Below are 19,045 nucleotides of genomic sequence, written 5' to 3'. Positions count from 1 at the left end.
CCAACCCCCTTCTCCACCCCCAGCACAGATGCTGCTACTCAGCCACAACACCCCCTTATTGCCACTGTCCAGGCAAGCACAGCACAGGGGACCAAGGATGATGACTCATGTGCTGGGAAATGGAAAAGTGCATCTTCCCACCAGCCAGCCCTGCTGAGCACTCCGCTCGCCCCTGTCCTAATGGCAGCCCACACAGTGGGGTCTAGACTCTGCTCGCCCCTCTCCCAACGGCAGCCCACACAGTGGGGTCTGGATGGCCGCCTCAGCTGCACACCGGGTAGTTGGCAGCACGTCCACAGAGCTCTCTGTCCTCGCTGAGTGTTATATCCTGTGGCCTGGGCCGTTTTTCCTTGAAACACCCTTGGAGCCTCTGACCACCTCAACTCATACTCTTCTTGGCCCCAATTACCTCACTGAGGTAACAATGAGGTGAGAGTCAGGAGCAGACCAGTAATGAAGAGTAGGGTCTCAAGTACGGGCTTTATTTTTACATGTCTCTCCTGGCTAGAAGGTACTCATTATGACCCACCATGGAAGAGTCCTAGAAAAAGTACCTTGGCCTCAAATCAGGGAACAACCAATTTCTTTCTCTGTACTTACCATCTTACCTTCCTTTTACCCATATTTTCTTTTTTTTTTTAATTTTTAATTTTTAATTCTTAATTCTTATTATTATTATTTTTGAGATGGAGCCTTGCTCTGCCTGCCCAGGCTGCAGTATAGTTTGCAATGCAACCTCCACCTCCCAGGTTCAAGCAATTCTCCTGCCTCAGCTTCCTGAGAAGCTGTGATTACAGGTGCCCACCAACAAGCCCAGCTAATTTTTGTTATTTTTAGTACAGACAGGGTTTCGCCATGTTGGCCAGGCTATCTCAAACTCCTGACCTCAGGTGATATGCCCGCCTTGGCCTCCCAAAGCGCTGGGATTACAGGCGTGAGCCACCGCACTCAGCCTACCCTTATTTTCTTAACCTTTACTTAACAACAGCTGCAAGAAAAAGACTCGCTGATGGCCTATTAAAAGGCCAAGGTATTCCTTTCCATGGAATAGAAGCTGCTGAAAACAGATGCTTCATGGGCAAGGGCTGCAGGTCCTTCACATTCACACCTAAAGAAGCCACAGGTCATTTGGTGCAGGAACAATGTCTTGGCTGAGGCTACAGCTCTGAGACAGGCAGCTCACTGAACTCTGTGGGTTGTTTTTAGTGGAGATGGGAAGATGAACAGAGCACCTCAGGAGGAAGATAAACAGGAAGGCACCTCAGGAGGAAGGAGAACAGGAGGGCACCTCGGGAGGAAGGAGAACAGGAGGGCACCTCGGGAGGAAGGAGAACAGGAGGGCACCTCGGGAGGAAGGTGAACAGGAGGGCACCTCGGGAGGAAGATGAACAGGAGGGCACCTCGGGAGGAAGGAGAACAGGAGGGCACCTCGGGAGGAAGATGAACAGGGCACCTCGGGAGGAAGATGAACAGGAGGACACCTGGGGAGGAAGGAGAACAGAGGACACCTCGGGAGGAAGATGAACGGGAGGACACCTCGGGAGGAGATGAACAGGAGGGCACCTCGGGAGGAGATGAACAGGAGGACACCTCGGGAGGAAGGGGAACAGGAGGGCACCTCGGGAGGAAGATGAAGGGGAGGGCACCTCGGGAGGAAGATGAACGGGAGGGCACCTCGGGAGGAGATGAACAGGAGGCACCTCGGGAGGAGATGAACAGGAGGGCACCTGGGGAGGAAGATGAACAGGAGGGCACCTGGGGAGGAAGATGAACAGGAGGACACCTCGGGAGGAAGGTGAACAGGAGGACACCTCGGAGGAAGGTGAACAGGAGGACACCTCAGGAGGAAGATGAACAGGGCACCTCGGGAGGAAGGTGAACAGGAGGACACCTCGGGAGGAAGATGAACAGGAGGACACGTCGGAAGGAAGGAGAACAGGAGGGCACCTGGGGAGGAAGATGAACAGGAGGACACCTCGGGAGGAAGGTGAACAGGAGGGCACCTCGGGAGGAAGATGAACAGGAGGGCACCTCGGGAGGAAGGTGAACAGGAGAGCACCTCGGGAGGAAGATGAACGGGAGGACACCTGGGGAGGAAGGAAAACGGGAGGACACCTGGGGAGGAAGATGAACGGGAGGACACCTGGGGAGGAAGGAGAACGGGAGGACACCTGGGGAGGAAGGAGAACGGGAGGACACCTGGGGAGGAAGATGAACGGGAGGACACTGGGGAGGAAGGAGAATGGAGGACATCTCGGGAGGAAGGTGAACGGGAGGGCACCTCGGGAGGAAGGTGAACGGGAGGACACCTGGGGGAAGGAGAACGGGAGGAACCTGGGGAGGAAGATTAATGGGAGGACACCTGGGGAGGAAGGAGAACGGAGGACACTCGGGAGGAAGGTGAAAGGAGGGCACCTGGGAGGGCAGATTAAACGGAGAACCTGGGGAGGAAGATGAACAGCTGAGGGACACTCGGGAGGAAGGTGAACAGGAGGGCACCTGGGGAGGAAGATGAACGGGAGGGCACCTAGAGAGAAGATGAACAGGAGGACACCTGGGGAGGAAGGTGAACAGGAGGGAACCTCGGGAGGAAGGTGAACAGGAGGGCACCTCAGGAGGAAGGTGAACGGGAGGGCACCTTGGGAGGAAGATGAATGGGAGGGGACCTCGGGAGGAAGAAGAACGAGAGGACACCTGGGGAGGAAGATGAACAGGAGGCACTGGGGAGGAAGGAGAACAGAGGACACCTCGGGAGGAAGAGAAAGGAGGACACCTCGGGAGGAAGATGAACAGGAGGGACCTCGGGAGGAGATGAACAGGAGGACACCTCGGGAGGAAGGGGAACAGGAGGGCACCTCGGGAGGAAGATGAAGGGGAGGGCACCTCGGGAGGAAGATGAACGGGAGGGCACCTCGGGAGGAGATGAACAGGAGGGCACCTCGGGAGGAAGATGAACGGGAGGACACCTGGGGAGGAAGATGAACAGGAGGGCACCTCGGGAGGAGATGAACAGGAGGACACCTCGGGAGGAAGGTGAACAGGAGGGCACCTCGGGAGGAAGATGAAGGGGAGGGCACCTCGGGAGGTAGATGAACGGGGGACACCTCGGGAGGAGATGAACAGAGGACACCTCGGGAGGAGATGAACGGGAGGACACCTCGGGAGGAGATGAACAGGAGGGCACCTGGGGAGGAGATGAACAGGAGGACACCTCGGGAGGAAGGTGAACAGGAGGACACCTCGGGAGGAAGGGGAACAGGAGGGCACCTCGGGAGGAAGATGAAGGGGAGGGCACCTCGGGAGGAAGATGAACGGGAGGGCACCTCGGGAGGAGATGAACAGGAGGGCACCTCGGGAGGAGATGAACAGGAGGGCACCTGGGGAGGAAGATGAACAGGAGGGCACCTGGGGAGGAAGATGAACAGGAGGACACCTCGGGAGGAAGGTGAACAGGAGGACACCTCGGGAGGAAGGGGAACAGGAGGGCACCTCGGGAGGAAGATGAAGGGGAGGGCACCTCGGGAGGTAGATGAACGGGAGGACACCTGGGGAGGAAGGAGAACGGGAGGACACCTCGGGAGGAAGATGAACAGGAGGACACCTCGGGAGGAAGATGAACAGGAGGGCACCTCGGGAGGAGATGAACAGGAGGACACCTGGGGAGGAAGATGAACAGGAGGGCACCTCGGGAGGAGATGAACAGGAGGACACCTCGGGAGGAAGGTGAACAGGAGGACACCTCGGGAGGAAGGGGAACAGGAGGGCACCTCGGGAGGAAGATGAAGGGGAGGGCACCTCGGGAGGTAGATGAACGGGAGGACACCTGGGGAGGAAGGAGAACGGGAGGACACCTCGGGAGGAAGATGAACAGGAGGACACCTCGGGAGGAAGATGAACATGAGGACACTTCAGGGCCCATTTCCAGAGTCAAGTGGGCTTCCTACTTGGTGCAGACTGTCCCTCCCCTTTGGGCCTCACCAGCACAGCACTTTACAAATTTTCTTCTCTTCTCCCTGAAAACCAGTGCTGCCACTTAGGACTCGATGCTTCCTCAGGGCCATTTACCCAAATAGCCATCTCAGGAAAAACTAGCCAAGTTCAAAAAGGCATCTAAGTCCCTGATCTCGCTTTCTGCTGGGAATTGTAAACACTGTAGCAGGCAGCACAAGATGAGGAAATCCTCTAGGATTCAGAAGTGACTGAGAACCCAGACACACTCTGAGAGGACCTTGCCTAATCCCAGAAAGACCCACATTTCCATTTCAAGGCAAAGTGTGGCATACTCACTCCCCCACCACAAGCAAGTGAAGCATAACCCGTAAGTACAAATGGGGAGATAAATAAATCAACTTCACGGTGAGAGAAAGTGCTACGAAAAGGGGCAACAAGAGACCTTAGCGGCATTCTGTCAAGAAACACCAGATCTGTTTTACAGCAGGGTCTCTATGGGCCAATTCCCACTTCCTGGCATTTCTTGCCCTGAGACCAAACGCTCTCTGTCACTGTTCTGAAATGACTCCTTGGCAGCATGGACCAAATCACCCTTGTAAATAAACACAGAAAATAATGCCATCCCTGTGCTACATAATTCCATCAAGTCATACCATATCATCCTTACCTAAGTGAAATGAAGGGAACAGAAGGGAAGGGAAGAAATCCTGGTAACATCCTTTGACCCTGACCTGGTCATCAGAGCATTTAAAACCCTGTCAATCTGCCCTTCTCCCCTCTACTTCCACATCCACCCGACCCCCTATGAAAAAAAACCCCAAATGTTCAGAAAAACATTTCAGAATGCACACTGGTGTACCAGCCAAATTCTGGGCCTGGTGGTTTTCGTGCTTCCAGATTTGAATCACCAAAGTTCATCAATTTTTGGTTCTTACTCCCTGGCAGGCTCCCACTAGGGATATCCCATAGGGAACTAGACTTTTCCATATTGAACAAACAGGGTACATGAGTCCACAAACAGCTATTCCCAATCCCTGCCAAGCGTATGGTCTCTGCAATGAAATATCTCAGCAATGCCTCTCCCTTGGGAGAGGCTCTGGGTCTGCAGCCTTCAAGAGGCCTTGCTGCTGCCTTTCGTGTGGCCAGATGTGCAACAGCATCTCTGCATTTGCAAATTAAGCTCTATACCCATGATTCCCTCCTTCCATCCCACCCAAGCACTAGAGAGTTATATAGATTTCAAAGTAAACTAAATATCTGAGACAATGGTAGGAAGGGGAGGGTGTGTGTGTTCTGGGGTGGGGTGGTGGGAGGTAGGTATGGTAGAAAGAAGCTACATTAATCTTTCTGTCTATATTCTAGATGAAGAAACTAAACATTCCTTACCTTTCAGCTGGGAGTTGTGGACCGCAAACATATTGATGGTCATAAGCTGCAGCATGCGGGTACTTCCAAGGGGAGAGGGGCTGTGCTGCAGTAACACCTGGAACTCCCTGAGGACCTTTTCAGCCACTGCAGGGAATGTCTCCATTCTGCAGATACAGCAAACCCATCAGTGAGGCAATGCTCTCTTTCAGTCTCTCTTTTTCTCCTCCCCGCCCCCCACACACACACCAGACAACTACTGCCTAGGACATTTCCGTGCTATTTTCACAAACCTTCCCGGTATCCTGCAATTTTGAACAAATTCAAGATAAAGGAGTTTTCAGGGTTCAGAGATGGAAACAACTCAAGTTTTGGATAAATCACTATGAGTGATTATGCTTTGGTATGCTATTTCCTCACCCCTGGCAATAACTGCGTTCAAGCTGAAATCAAAGTTTCTCTCTGAAACCATCAGCTTTTCTAAATACTTAACAAATTTCCTAAAACCTTCACAGTCCCTAAACTCTTTGGTATGAAACTGAACTCAATTAAAAGAGTAACATGAATCTTTTTTTTTTTTTTTTCAGACAAAGTTTCGCTCTTTTCACCCAATCTTGGCTCACTGTAACCTCTGCCTCCCAGGTTCAAGTAATTCTCCTGCCGCAGCCTCCTGAGGGGCTGTGACTACAGGCGTGTGCCACCATGCCCGGCTAATGTTTCTATTTTTAGTAGAGACGGGGGTTTCACCATGTAGGCCAGGCTGGTCTCGAACTCCTGACCTCAAGTGATCCACCTGCCTCGGCCTCCCAAAGTGCTCGGATTACAGGCATGAGCCACTGCGCCCGGCCTAAACATTTTTTACTCAAGAGTTTACTTTAGGTAACCAGACATAGTTCTGCTGTTGTCTTCTGAGGTACTATCACACTGACTGTTCCACCTGAGGATCCCAAATTTCCCCTTGAAGAATGCCTAGACCTAGAGGCCCCCAGTCATCTGTCTCAGTTCTTCCTGTGTTGCCTTCCTCCTCCCTCTCACAAGCCTCTGCTCATCGGGGTCTGTATGTTTTCAGGCCAGTGGAAATATAATGCCCTGGCCAAGTGCCACTCCCAATACAGGAAGAGGCAGTAACACAGGGAGGCAGAAATCTAGCCAGTGACCTAGGGCTCCTAAGGAGAGGTCATTCAAATCACTCCTTGCCAACTGTGGCCACTGGATCCCAAACAGCGGTGCATGCCTGGAGCTTCTCTGGCAACAGAAACAAACCACAGCTGAAGTCTTCAGAAAGAAAAAGCAAGTTCAAGCTTGGTGCTAGAGAGAATAACCAGGCACAGAGGCCTTAGGGCTATGCCGAACAATTCGTGGTCACCAAAGTATTTTTTACCATGTCCCCCAGACCCCAAATAAACAAGCTGCTTGTGGCATACTTGTGGGGTTGGGGAAAAGCTCCAGGTTGGATTAATAAATAGCTTCTGAAAAGCCACAAGGAAGGTAATCCTTCTCAAAAGAGAGAAACCAGTTTCAGGTTCTAGAGGAAGGTGCTTCTAGCTTCACCCATCCTGGCACCTCCCGATCGAGTAGTGCACTCCCCAGATTAGAAAACTCCAGGTTTTCTGGAATCTTGGCAATCTTCACTCCTTGCTCTTGGATGGCAACTCCTATTACTGACCCCCTGGTGCCCAGAAGTCGTGCCACAGTTATGGGTCAATTACAGTTTACATTCCAGTTCCCCTCTCTGCTGAGCTGTCCTCATTTTCATTGGCACAAAAGATGCCATGCATTTGCTTTTTTTCTCCACATGCCATTTCAAGTACCCACCCCTCCAAAACAAAACAAAACTCTTTTTTTTCCTCTCTAAAAATGTCAGAGCCGTTAAAACTCTTGGAAGATGTGGAATGGCAGAGAGTGATATGTTTGGGGCTGGACTAGATCCATTTTTCCCCATGGGCTACAACAAAGGTTTCATTTTAAATCCTGACACTGTGCAGTACTCTTTCTGGTCAGAGGTGGGGAGGGGGGCTAGCACTTCTTGTTACGAGAATAGCAGCGTTCACTCTGCTTGAAAAGCAGCCACGCTGGGCAAGTTTCAGAGCCATGTGTCTCCGTGTTGAAAGGCGGTAGAGAGCCAGCACAGAACGACAGGACAGAAGTGTCACGTGGGACAGTTTTGCTTCGAAGCTGTGTCTGAGGAAGCCTCTTCCCTGGGGTAGGAATTGAAACAGATCCATTAACACTCTCTGGGTCAGACTGAAGTCTTGAACGAGCACCAGGTCAAACTGTCCACATTTCCTTTTTATAAAAAGTTTTTTTAAAAAAATTCTCCCTTTGCCTGTCAACTAATTCAACATGATTAAAACAAAAGAAAAAACTGAATGCAGAAGGATGTAAGTTAGAGTAACTTCAAATGTTAGTTAGATGCGAGGGAAGGTGGATCTACTCATGCAAAACCAGCCTTGTTCAGCAGTAACCACGGGAGGCACACATAGAGAGAGGAACCCTCCTCAGGGCTCAGTAGGTGGTTTCTGGTTTCCAGTCTTGTAACCAAAATGCTATCTAATTCTGGCCTCAAACTACCTGTAAGTAGTTTTATGTCTTTCTCTTTGAGAAATCATCTTTGCTTCACCCTGCGTTACAGACAGAAAATTACACTTACCGATGGACACATATGTAAGTAAGTCTGATGGACACATATGTAAGTAAGCAGGTAAAGGCAGCGAAAGGTCTAGAAGAATACACGCCCTGATGTCTAGTGCTATCTTTTTGGAGGGCACAGAGTTAAAAGAAATTTTAGTCTTAGTTTTAACGTTATAAGTTTTTAAGGATTTCTGGATATTTATGTAATAATTATAAAATTATATCTAAGAAGAAACAGCAGTCGCAGCAATAAAGTAGGAAGAGAAGCAACAGAGAAAACTTATAAAAAGTGGTCATTTATAATTGCCAAAAATTGGAAGCAATCGAAAGTGCCCGACAATAGATGATTAAGATGCAAATGCATACAACTGAATACTAGTTTTTTAAAGGTGTATCACATTTTTTAATCATGTGAAACTTCAAAATGTATTTTAAAAAGTTATAAAGCAATTTTTAAAAGTATGTATGTGATATGTAGAAAAAAATTGAAAAAATTTTAACAGTGTTTTCTCTAGGTGGTAGGAATATGGGTAATTTTTTATTTGTTCTTCTTTGCTGAGTTTTCTAAATACTTTACAAAGAGCACTGTAAAGAAAGAAAAGATTTCTCCCATAATGAATACATCTTACTTTTGTGTTTCAGAACATTTGTTAATTTAAGAAATGAATCAGGCACAAGCATTATGTTTTTAAAAATTAAAAGTACAAAATACATACTTCAGTCTTTGAATTCCAAGAGACTTTAAAGCTATGCAAATAGCATGACTAGGCAAGCAAGTAAAAACTAAAGTGGTAACTGTGATCAAGGCAATAATAGGAAGCAAATTATCTGTCACAAATTCAGAGCCTAGAGGCTGCAGCTTCCTAACCTCTCTCACTGGAGTCTGAGCGCAGGTGTGATCTGCCTCTCACCAGGAAAGGGTCTGTCAGGAACCATACGGCACCCCGACTGAGTCCTCCTGAATCCAAGACGACTCTGTCCCTATCCTTTAAAACCTCAGAAGATACCATCGTTTTCGGGCTGTGTGTTTCACGGACAAAAGTGGTGCCTTGAGAAGTGATCTCTGGGGACACCTTGTTTCATTCGAATGGCAGTTTCAAGAAACAAATCTTTCAGACAACACCGGGACCTAGGCCCACGACTGACTCAGACGGTGACTAACCGAGCAGGACTCAGCCCTCAGATGCTGAGGAACACAGCTGGGCTAGACAACATTCTCTGCAGAAAACAATCCAGGTTAGTTTTTTTCAACCTCTCAATTTTTAAAAACAGAGCAAGATAGCAACAACCCAGGAGCAAAAGAACAAAACCAAAAAACTAAGCCATGTGACAGGGTGGAAATGAGAAAAAAAAAACAAATCATAGTGCTACAGAACATAAGGACTGGAATGGACCTCAGAGATCATCTCTTTAAACCATTGATCAGGTTAGTTGAAGCCCACAGCAGCTCTGACTTATTTACTCTCAAGATCTTGTAAGTAGTAAGCAGTGAAAAACAAACTCTTTTTGGCACTGAATATTTCCTCTAAAGCTCTGAACCTCTGGTCAGCTAGTGCTGGGAGTTAAGAGACTTATCTTGCACATAGTAGGCATTCGAGTCTATGCTGATGCACTGTGGAGCACCAGGCACAGAGCAGACCATGCCCGGAAGCGCAGCGTCGGGGCTTTTCTGAAAAGGCAGGCGGGAGAGTGATGTGCCTTCAGCTGCTCCCCATTACAATCTCCTCACTCTCAATTCGTTCTCAACGCCGCCCACATTTCACATCTTCTTGGTAATTAGGCAACAGTCCACGATGTTGTGTGTGGCTTGGGATCATTGCTTTCCTAGTCTTACAGACGTCTATACCTTTCTCCCTGCAATAGAAATGTTATTTCTGTTTCTGCCTTCCAGAATAAATATGGGGCTCAATTTTATTTTACCTCCAGGACAGAGTAAGAGGAAACCCATAGAGGGAATGCAGTGCCTAGAACTGACATACATTTTCCTCAATGAAAACTACCGTAAGTCATTTCTTATGAAGGTGAAACTGGGCTGGCTTTACCTTTTTGACAACAGAATATGTTACAGGCAGGAATAAAAGAGATCCTGAAAAATAACCTGGAACACAGTAAACCACCTCGGACAAATGAGATAATCTATTCATTTTTAAAGGCCTCCAAAAAAAGAAAATTCTCAACCATCTTCCCTTCTGTGAAATTTTCTTACACCTAACCCAAATCTCTCCAGCTACAACAGAAGCCAATTTCTCTTACTGTCATTCCATAAAAATCAAGACGATCCTGTTAGGACCCTTTTATATTTAAGCATGTAGGCACCCTACAGTTGCCTCTAAATAAATATTTTTTACCTTAATGTTTTTTAAAATTAATTTTTCCTTTCAGATCTCATTTTCTGGCTTAAAAAAAAAATTCTCCATTATATTCATTAAAAAGAGAGATGGAGTCTTCTCCCTATGTTGCCCAGACTGGTCTGGAACTCCTGGGTTCAAGCGATTCTCCCACCTTGGATTCTCAAAATGCTATAGGATTATAGGTGTAAGCCACTGCGCCCGGTCGTTATCTGACTTTTTAATCATTACTGTGGTTCTTTCCCAAACTTATTCCAAAATATGTGCTGAAATATGAGAATTTTAGAAGTGGAGGGGAAATCAGGGTGTAACTACTGCATAAGCTGATAAAAATATATCCTAAATGTGCCGACATTCTGCACCAAGATTTATAACTTTTTTAGTCCCAAAAGTCTCTAACAGGGCAAGAAATATCCAGAGTAGTGGTTTTCAACGAGGGGCAATTTTGTCTCCCAGGGAACGTTCGGCAATGTCTGGAGACATTTTGAATCATCACATTTGGTAGGGGAGTGTGCTACTGGTACGTAGTGGAAAGAAGCCAGGGACGCTGCTAAGTATCCTACAACGCACAGGACACCCCTCACAACAGAGTCACCTGGCTCAAAATGTCGACAGTGCCAAGGGTGGAGAAATCTCGACTTAGGGCAACATGGTAGAGGAAAATTTAAAGAACAAATATAGGCCAAGGAAAAAAGGAGAGAAAACACTGAGTGAAAAGTAGTAAAGGAGAGAAGGATGAAAAAACAAGAACTATAAAAGAAAAATAGGCCGGGCGCGGTGGCTCAAGCCTGTAATCCCAGCACTCTGGGAGGCTGAGGCAGGCAGATCACGAGGTCAGGAGATCGAGACCATCCTGGCTAACACAGTGAAACCCATCTCTACTGAAGATACCAAAAAAAAAAAAAAATTAGCCGGGCATGGTGGTGGGCGCCTGTGGTCCCAGCTATGCAGGAGGCTGAGGCAGGAGAATGGCATGAACCCGGGAGGCGGAGCTTGCAGTGAGCCGAGCTCACACCAGCGCACTCCAGCCTGGGCGACAGAGCGAGACGCTGTCTCAAAAAAAAAAAAGGAAGGTAAATAAGCCAGTTGTCGTGGTGGAGCATGTAGTCCCAGTGACACGAGAGGCTTAGCCAGGAGTCCAAGGCTATATTGTGGTATGATCATGTCTGTGAATAGCCATGGCACTACAGCCTGGGTAACACAGACAGGCTCTATCTCTCAAAAACAAACAAACAAACAAAAAGAGTAAATAAAAAGCAGGAGTACCATCAACTGTTACTTTAAGAGTAGCACAATGGTATTTCCTACTCTGATGTGTTATTTTTAAGATGATTCCGGTATCATCTTAAAAATGTAAGTAACTTCCTTCCACCTTGTAACTACAGCCTTACATTACTCACTAGTGACTGTCTTGGGTCTACAGTAACCTACTAGAATACTACATGTTTCTCTGCAGTGCTTGGCAATCCATCCATTTTTTATAATTCATTCATTTATACAACAAATACTACATGCTAGGCTCTAGGAATACAATAGTGAGGCAAAAACTGCCAGAGTGGAACTTAAACTGGTGGCAGTGGCAGGACAGTGGAGTTGGGAGGCAGGAGATGGGACCAGTGATGCATCTAGTTTACTTTGCCCAAGTGAACGTCTCCACCTGTTATGTCTACAGATAGAGATCCATCTACTAGTACCTTTTCCAATTTTCCCAAGTCATTTTGAAATCCAAACTATGCTTGCAAGGACCATCACTGTCAATCTTACCCAGGTTGATACCGAATGAATATGTAATAAGCACACTTTCTAGTCCACCGCCTGTGGAGCAGTTTCTTCCAGTGGAACCAAGCCTTTCCACTTCTCAAAAAAGTTATCTACAACAGTATGTGGAAAGTGACATAGCCCGTACCTCCACTAAGAGAGTCTTCTAGGCCGGGCATGGTGGCTCACGCCTGTAATCCCAACACTTTGGGAGGCCGAGGCAGGTGGATCACATAAGGTCAGGAGTTCAAGACCAGCCTGGTCAATATGGTGAAACCCCATCTCTACTAAAAAGGCAAAAATTAGCTGGGCGTGGTGGTGCGCGCCTGTCATCCCAGCTACTCGGCGGGCTGAGGCAGGAGAATCACGTGAACCCAGAGGGCAGAGGTTGCAGGGAGCCGAGATCGCGCCACTGCCCTCCAGCCTAGGCAACAGAGCAAGTCTCTGTTTCAAAAAAAAAAAAAAAAAAAAAAAGAAAGCCAGCCTTCTAGAGAATTACAGATAAACTTACGAAGTTATGACGGGAAGTGAAAGGGAACACTGACAATAACTGGGGTATCTATAATTCAAAACAAATCACCCCAAAGGGTAGCTCACAATACAACTTCCAACTCAGAACACATTAGAATCCAGTGGAAGACTGGTCGAGTGGAAGACTGGTCTAGGGGCACTGCCACCTACTCCGCTCCTCACTCTCCTACACTCAGGGAGATCCTGTACTAAAGAGGCTCTAGGCAGCCATCTGCTCTGGTGTGTAGGCATTATGTGGGGCTTAGGATCACTAGTTTTACGCAGTGAGGAAGAACTCGGATCCACCCAAGGAATAAAGGAATACTCAAAACTCAATCTGTTTCCAGGAATTTAAGCAGTCAAGTGTTTGTTTTGCACATACCACCTTCCCTGAGATGTCTATGGAAATCCATGGTGGATGATGAAACTGTAAGAGGCTTGGTATTTAATGAGATCAGCAATATGGCACAGGAAACTGAGCATAGGAGGAAAGGATATGGGTCAGAAGGACATAGAGAGAAAATGTTACTCTTATTTTTGATAGAAAATTAGTGGACGGTATTCTTCCCAAAGAGGACCCCCTGACAGCTGCCCCCAGGGATTTAGCACGACTGCCTTGAGGCGCTCACTGGGGACTGAGCCGGAAGGCAGAGGAAAGAGAAACCCAGAGGGACTGGGGTGGGGGCTGGGACAAGATTGTATTTAAAGAAGGGTTTCAGTAAAGGTAGAGAAAGAAGAAACAAGAGAGATAGAGAGTAATATTTCCCAAATTTCATGAGCACAGTAGGACAGAAGATGAAGGGAAGAGAAGAGAAGGTGGAGGCCTCTAAGAATTCACACCCTGTGCCCTCAGTTACAAACACAGTCCAGTTGCTAACAATATTAAATTCCAAAATGACTTGTAATGTAGGAAAATAAAATAAACATCCTGCACACTTACCCAATCCGGGTAAACAGCTTCCCATGGGCATGGAGAAAACTGAGGATGAACCTTTTGTTCAGCTGCATGGGAAAAAGGGAGAGGAGAAAACAATTAAACTTTCCCCAGTTTCCTGTTACTGAACAGAGTCCCCAGTGACACAATAACCTGGCCAGGGTCTAAGGGGTGGGCACTAGGGATGGGAACCAAATGGACATGCCCAAACTCTCACAGACCCAGGGCACATGCCCAACAGCTGCCGCTCAGCTGAGCCAAGATGACAGCAGGCTCAGTGAGCAGACAGCACCCTCTGCCGGCAGTGGCACCTGTGTGCAGGGGATGAGGTGGTGAATCTGAATAAGCAGGATGTAAAGAAAGATGCCCACAGCTCTCTGAGGATCTAGGAGCCACCCTGGCTCCATAATCATGGAAATGAAACTCTTACAGGAGCAAGGATACTAGTGAAGTCCCTGGTTCTATCTGAGTTATTTTTCTACCTTCTTAGCTAGGAAAGCAGGACTCTTTTTTGATAACCAAGAGCAAGGTAACCCACCACTAACTCACCAAATTGTACTTCGCCAGCTTTAAAAACTAGAGTTCATGTTCTATGTCTGGAGCTGAAAATTCAAGTGTCTGCAGGGCTAGGCATGAAGTATGCTGATGGAGACAGTAGCAACCTATGACTATTCCACCCCAGTTTTAGCCAAATCCTCTATGTGGGCCCAAGCTGGAAACTGCAATCTGGGGTTTTTTTTGTTTTGTTTTTTTTTTAAGACGGAGTCTCGCTCTGTCGCTCAGGCTGGAGAGCAGTGGCGCGATCTCGGCTCACTGCAAGCTCCGCCTCCAGGGTTCACACCATTCTCCTGCCTCAGTCTCCCGAATAGCTGGGACTACAGGCACCCACCACCACGCCCGGCTAGTTTTTTTGGTATTTTTTAGTAGAGACAGGGTTTCACCATGTTAGCCAGGATGGTCTCGATCTCCTGACCTCGTGATCCGCCCGTCTCGGCCTCCCAAAGTGCTGGGATTACAGGCTTGAGCCACTGCGCCGGCCTGTTTTTGTTTTTTGAGACAGAATCTCGCTCTGTCGCCCAGGCTGGAGTGCAGTGGTATGATTTCAGCTCACTGCAACCTCCACCTCCCAGTTCAAGTGATTCTCGTGCCTCAGCCACCCGAGTAGTTGGGATTACAGGCGTGCACCCCCACAACCGGCTAACTTTTGCATTTTTAGAAGAGACAGGGTTTTGCCATGTCGGCCAGGCTGCTCTTCAACTCCTGGCCTCAAGTGATCCACCTGCCTTGGCCTCCCAAAGTACTGGGATTACAGGTGTGAGCCACTGCATCCAGCTTGTTTTGTTGTTTTGAGACAGGGTCTCACTCTGTCGCCCAGGCTGGAGTACAGTGGTGTGATCACAGCTCGCTGCAACCTCTACCTCCTGGGCTCAAGCAATCCTCCTGCCTCAGCCTCCTGAGTAGCTGGGACTACAGGTAGTGTCACCCCACCTGGCTAATTTTAAATTTTTTGTAGACTGTAGTTCTCACTGTGTTGCCTGGACTGGTCTCAAAATGGTGGGCTCAAGCAATCCTCCTGCCTCAGTCTCCCAAAGTGCTGGGATCACAGAGGTGTGAGTCACTGCACCTGACTGAATCTGGATTTTTATGTGAAATCCTCTGGCTTTTACATGTTGGCTACTAATGAAAATAATGTAAGCATTAAAGAAGCCAAAAAACACACATTTGCCAGATACATCTGGCCCATGAGCCACCAATTTACAATCGTGGTTCAAGGTTCTAGAAAATCTACTTCCATCAAAACCAAAAGATTTCTCAGCAAAACAAGGGAAGGAAACAAATTTCAATTCAAATCTAAAGACAGCAGAGACAACTGAAAAACTAAACCTCCTTGTCATCTTCCCTGGTCTCCTAGCAGCAGTATCTTCAGGGCTCCGTAGCCAGCCAGGAAGAGAAGTGAAGAATCTTGACCCCAGGATCCCAGTGGTCAGGGCAAGGAGTCCAGTATCCCTGGGCAGTCTGCCCCAAAAGGAAAAATTCCCTGTTTAATCCTCTTGCAAAACAGAACACCAACCAAGCTATGGCAGTTCCATCTATTTCATACGGAAGCCAGGTGTGGAAAAGGGGTACATTCCCACTTTACCAATGACCAACATCAAACTCTGCATAGAATGTTCACTCTATTTTTGCTTTAAATGAGTTACACTTAATCGGTAATACTAGCTTAACATTAATTTATAGATAAAAAGCTCAGAATATTTCATTGAAGATAACCTGTCTATACAGCAAGGTGAGTCAGGGCCAGGGACACTGGGCTCCATCAACAGAATGGAAGAGACCGGGTGCAGTGGCTCAGGCCTGGAATCCCAGCACTTTGGGAGGCCATGGCAGGTGGATCAATTGAGGTCAGGAGTTCGAGACCAGCCTGGCCAACATGGTAAAACCCCGACTCTACTAAAAATAAAAAAAATTAGCTGGGTGTGGTGGCAGGAGCCTGGGAGACAGAGTGAGACTCCATCTCAAACAAACAAACAAACAAACAAAAAGATACTAACTCACTTCATTCAAGCCTAAATACCATCCCCCAAGCCAACTCAGAAATTTAAGCAACTTTACACTAGTAAATAGCAGAGTTAAAACTTGAACCCAGGTCTTCAGATTCCAAATACAGTTTTCTTTCTCTTATCCTACACCTATCTCAGGAAAAGAACTTGTGAGCTGATTCAATGAAGGGCTAACGAGGGAATAAGAGCAACTAAAAAGCCGTTCAAGTTTTGCTTTTAAGTTTTCCTTCCTGATTAGGTAGGAAACTCATACTGTTTGAACCACAGCACTGCCTGGACTAAAATGAGAGCCCCAAGAGGTTTGGAACATCTGTGCTGCGACTGTACTTCACCAAGATCCTTCCCTTAGTGTAGGAGATGAAGCCCACCTAATTACCTGAATCCATACTTGCCACTACCATATTTTAACTGCAAAAAGTCAATTTCAATGCATTACTTTTCAACTAGTGGGAGTGAAGAAAATCTCAGATAACTTTTTCAAACTATACACACATTCTCCCTAACCTTAGTTAATGAGAACCACTGCTTTACTTTTAGCCTGAACATCACTGCTCAACATACTTTCTCTTTGTTGTCATCAATAACACTTCAATTAGGAAAGGAGCTAAAAATGCAGATACATCCTAGAAGATGTGTGACATGAGGGAGCGGATTTGTTACATACTGATCAAATCGGACCTAAACAACATTTACAAGAGACAATATGAAGTCAACTAGCACTGAGACAGATTCTTAACTGACACCAAATCCACAGTCACAAAAGCCTTAGTCTGAGCTTCCTTTCTCCTTCCTCTCTAATACATCACCATGGACTGACTTCCATTTCTACAGCTATTTAATTTTTATTATTTATTTTAGGGACAGTGTCCCACTCTGTCACCCAGCATGGAGTGCAGTGGCAACATCACGGCTCACTGCAGCCTCTGACTCCTGGGCTAAAGCAATCTCTCGCCTTCGCCTCCCCAAAGTGCTAAGATTATAGGCGCATACCCATGCACAGGGTTAATATATTTTTATTTTTATTTTTTGTAGAGATAGGGTTCTCACTTTGTTACCCAGGCTGGTCTCAAACTCCTGGCTTTAAGCAATCCTCCAGCCTTGGCTTCCCAAAGTGCTCAGATTACAGGCGTGAGCCACCTTGCCTGGTAGACTTTTTTATTTTTAACAATACATCTAGATGGTTCTCGCTCAGATGGAAAATAGACGTTACTTTTCAAATTGTGAGGCTACCTGCGTTCAGATCTTCCTTACATATTTACAGACTGTTCACTGAAACAGAAATGCTCCTTGGGTGTATCCCTGAGAGGCAGTGTTAGCATTACTAAGGGTCTTCTGTCTCCTTAGTTCAAGTCCAAAACAAATTCACTGTGGACTCCTGCGCTCAACCCAAAGAGACACTAATGGCAGCAGATGGATGGGTACGTCTCTGGACACACAGTAAAGTCTGTCCTGTCATTAATTGTGGGATTGTAAGTAAAATATTTTGGATTGTTCCTGGACTGTAAAATGGAATTTCTACCACTGACATTACCTAACTCAGAACTAAAAGGATGAAATGAAATAATATAAATTAAAGAAGTCTGAGGAGTAGATGTTTTACATAAGCCTCAAAAATTATCCCTCACAATTGTGTCTAAGGACTTGGTGCCTGTGGAACAAGAAAGGAGAGAAAAGCTGCTCAGAGACAACAACGCAAGAGGAGGGGATTCTGAAACAGGCCCAATTTCAGTTCTGAAAGAGTGATTCCTGCTTCTACAGAGTCGTGTGAAAAACTGAATTTCTGAAAAGTGAATCATTTTAAGGATAGTAAGGGTAATCAGTATTAAAGGAATTCCAAAGTGCATTTCAAAGTAATTTTGAGGAGCGTAAATTATTATTCTCTTATCTGTATGGAATGTTTCTGTTTTTATATACTTTTTTTTTTTTTTGAGACAGGGTCTCGCTCTGTCACCCAGACTGGAATACAGTGGCACAATCAAGGCTCACTGTAGTCTAGACCTCGTGGGCTCAAGCAATCCTCCCACTTCAGCCTTCTGAGTAGATGGGACTACAGGCGCACACAATCACGCCTGGCTAGTTTTTTATTTTTTGTAGAGACGGGGTCTCACTATATTGCCTAGGCTGGTCTCAAACTCCTGGGCTCAAGCGATCCTCTGCCTCACCCTCCTAAAGTAGTGGGATTACAGACATGAGTCACTGGTCCTGGCCCCGTATATTTTTTAAAAAACAAAAGTTGGTTGCATTTTAGAAAAGGGATCTATCCTCTTAGATATGAGACAACATAGGTGGAGACCAAATTTCATGAGTACCTGTTAGTCAAATGGCCAGGACTTTCATAGCATTCAATCAAAGCCCACTTATCAGTCTCTCTCAAGCACTGAGATCACAAGGCGGAGGAGGATGTGGGCGCACTGGTAATGTTGTTCACACGTCATCCTCATCCCCGCGTTCCTATGCTGGGTACAGGAGCAAACCAACAAGACAGGGTCTCTAATGCCAAGGAGCTTATAGTCCAAGAACAAGGATAAATAACATACAACTTGCCCACTGGCCATTTATGCTCCCACACCTGAGACAAGGCCTGTGAAGGTTCCAGGAGGCACTGTGTTTCCTTACCATCATTTTTCCTGTCAGAGATGAGATGAGAATTAAAAAAAAAAAAAAAAGCCCGGGCGCGGTGGCTCAAGCCTGTAATCCCAGCACTTTGGGAGGCCGAGACGGGCGGATCACGAGGTCAGGAGATCGAGACCATCCTGGCTAACACGGTGAAACCCCGTCTCTACTAAAAATTACAAAAAACTAGCCAGGCGATGTGGCAGGCGCCTGTAGTCCCAGCTACTCTGGAGGCTGAGGCAGGAGAATGGTGTAAACCCAGGAGGCGGAGCTTGCAGTAAGCTGAGATCCGGCCACTGCGCTCCAGCCTGGGCGACAAAGCGAGACTCCGTCTCAAAAAAAAAAAAAAAAAAAAAAAAAAAAAAAAGGGAAAG

General features: G+C 47.0%; 1 protein-coding gene across 6 annotated transcripts in view; it reads right to left on the bottom strand.

The window, feature by feature from the left end:
* The window catches only part of SMG6 (SMG6 nonsense mediated mRNA decay factor), a 255,711-nt gene that overhangs the window by 184,317 nt on the left and 52,349 nt on the right, over nt 1–19,045 (bottom strand). For all 6 annotated transcript variants that reach the window (XM_033185117.1, XM_033185119.1, XM_033185120.1 and 3 more), the window contains 2 exons: nt 13,504–13,565; nt 5,338–5,483 (listed from right to left, as the gene is read on the bottom strand). In XM_033185117.1, the coding sequence (XP_033041008.1) occupies nt 5,338–5,483; nt 13,504–13,565 (208 nt within the window). The remainder of the gene's footprint in view (nt 1–5,337; nt 5,484–13,503; nt 13,566–19,045) is intronic.

The sequence above is a fragment of the Trachypithecus francoisi genome, unplaced genomic scaffold, assembly GCF_009764315.1.
Source record: "Trachypithecus francoisi isolate TF-2019V2 unplaced genomic scaffold, Tfra_2.0 Lachesis_group20, whole genome shotgun sequence".
NCBI classification, from domain to species: domain Eukaryota; kingdom Metazoa; phylum Chordata; class Mammalia; order Primates; family Cercopithecidae; genus Trachypithecus; species Trachypithecus francoisi.
This window is presented reverse-complemented; position numbering and strand designations above follow the sequence as displayed.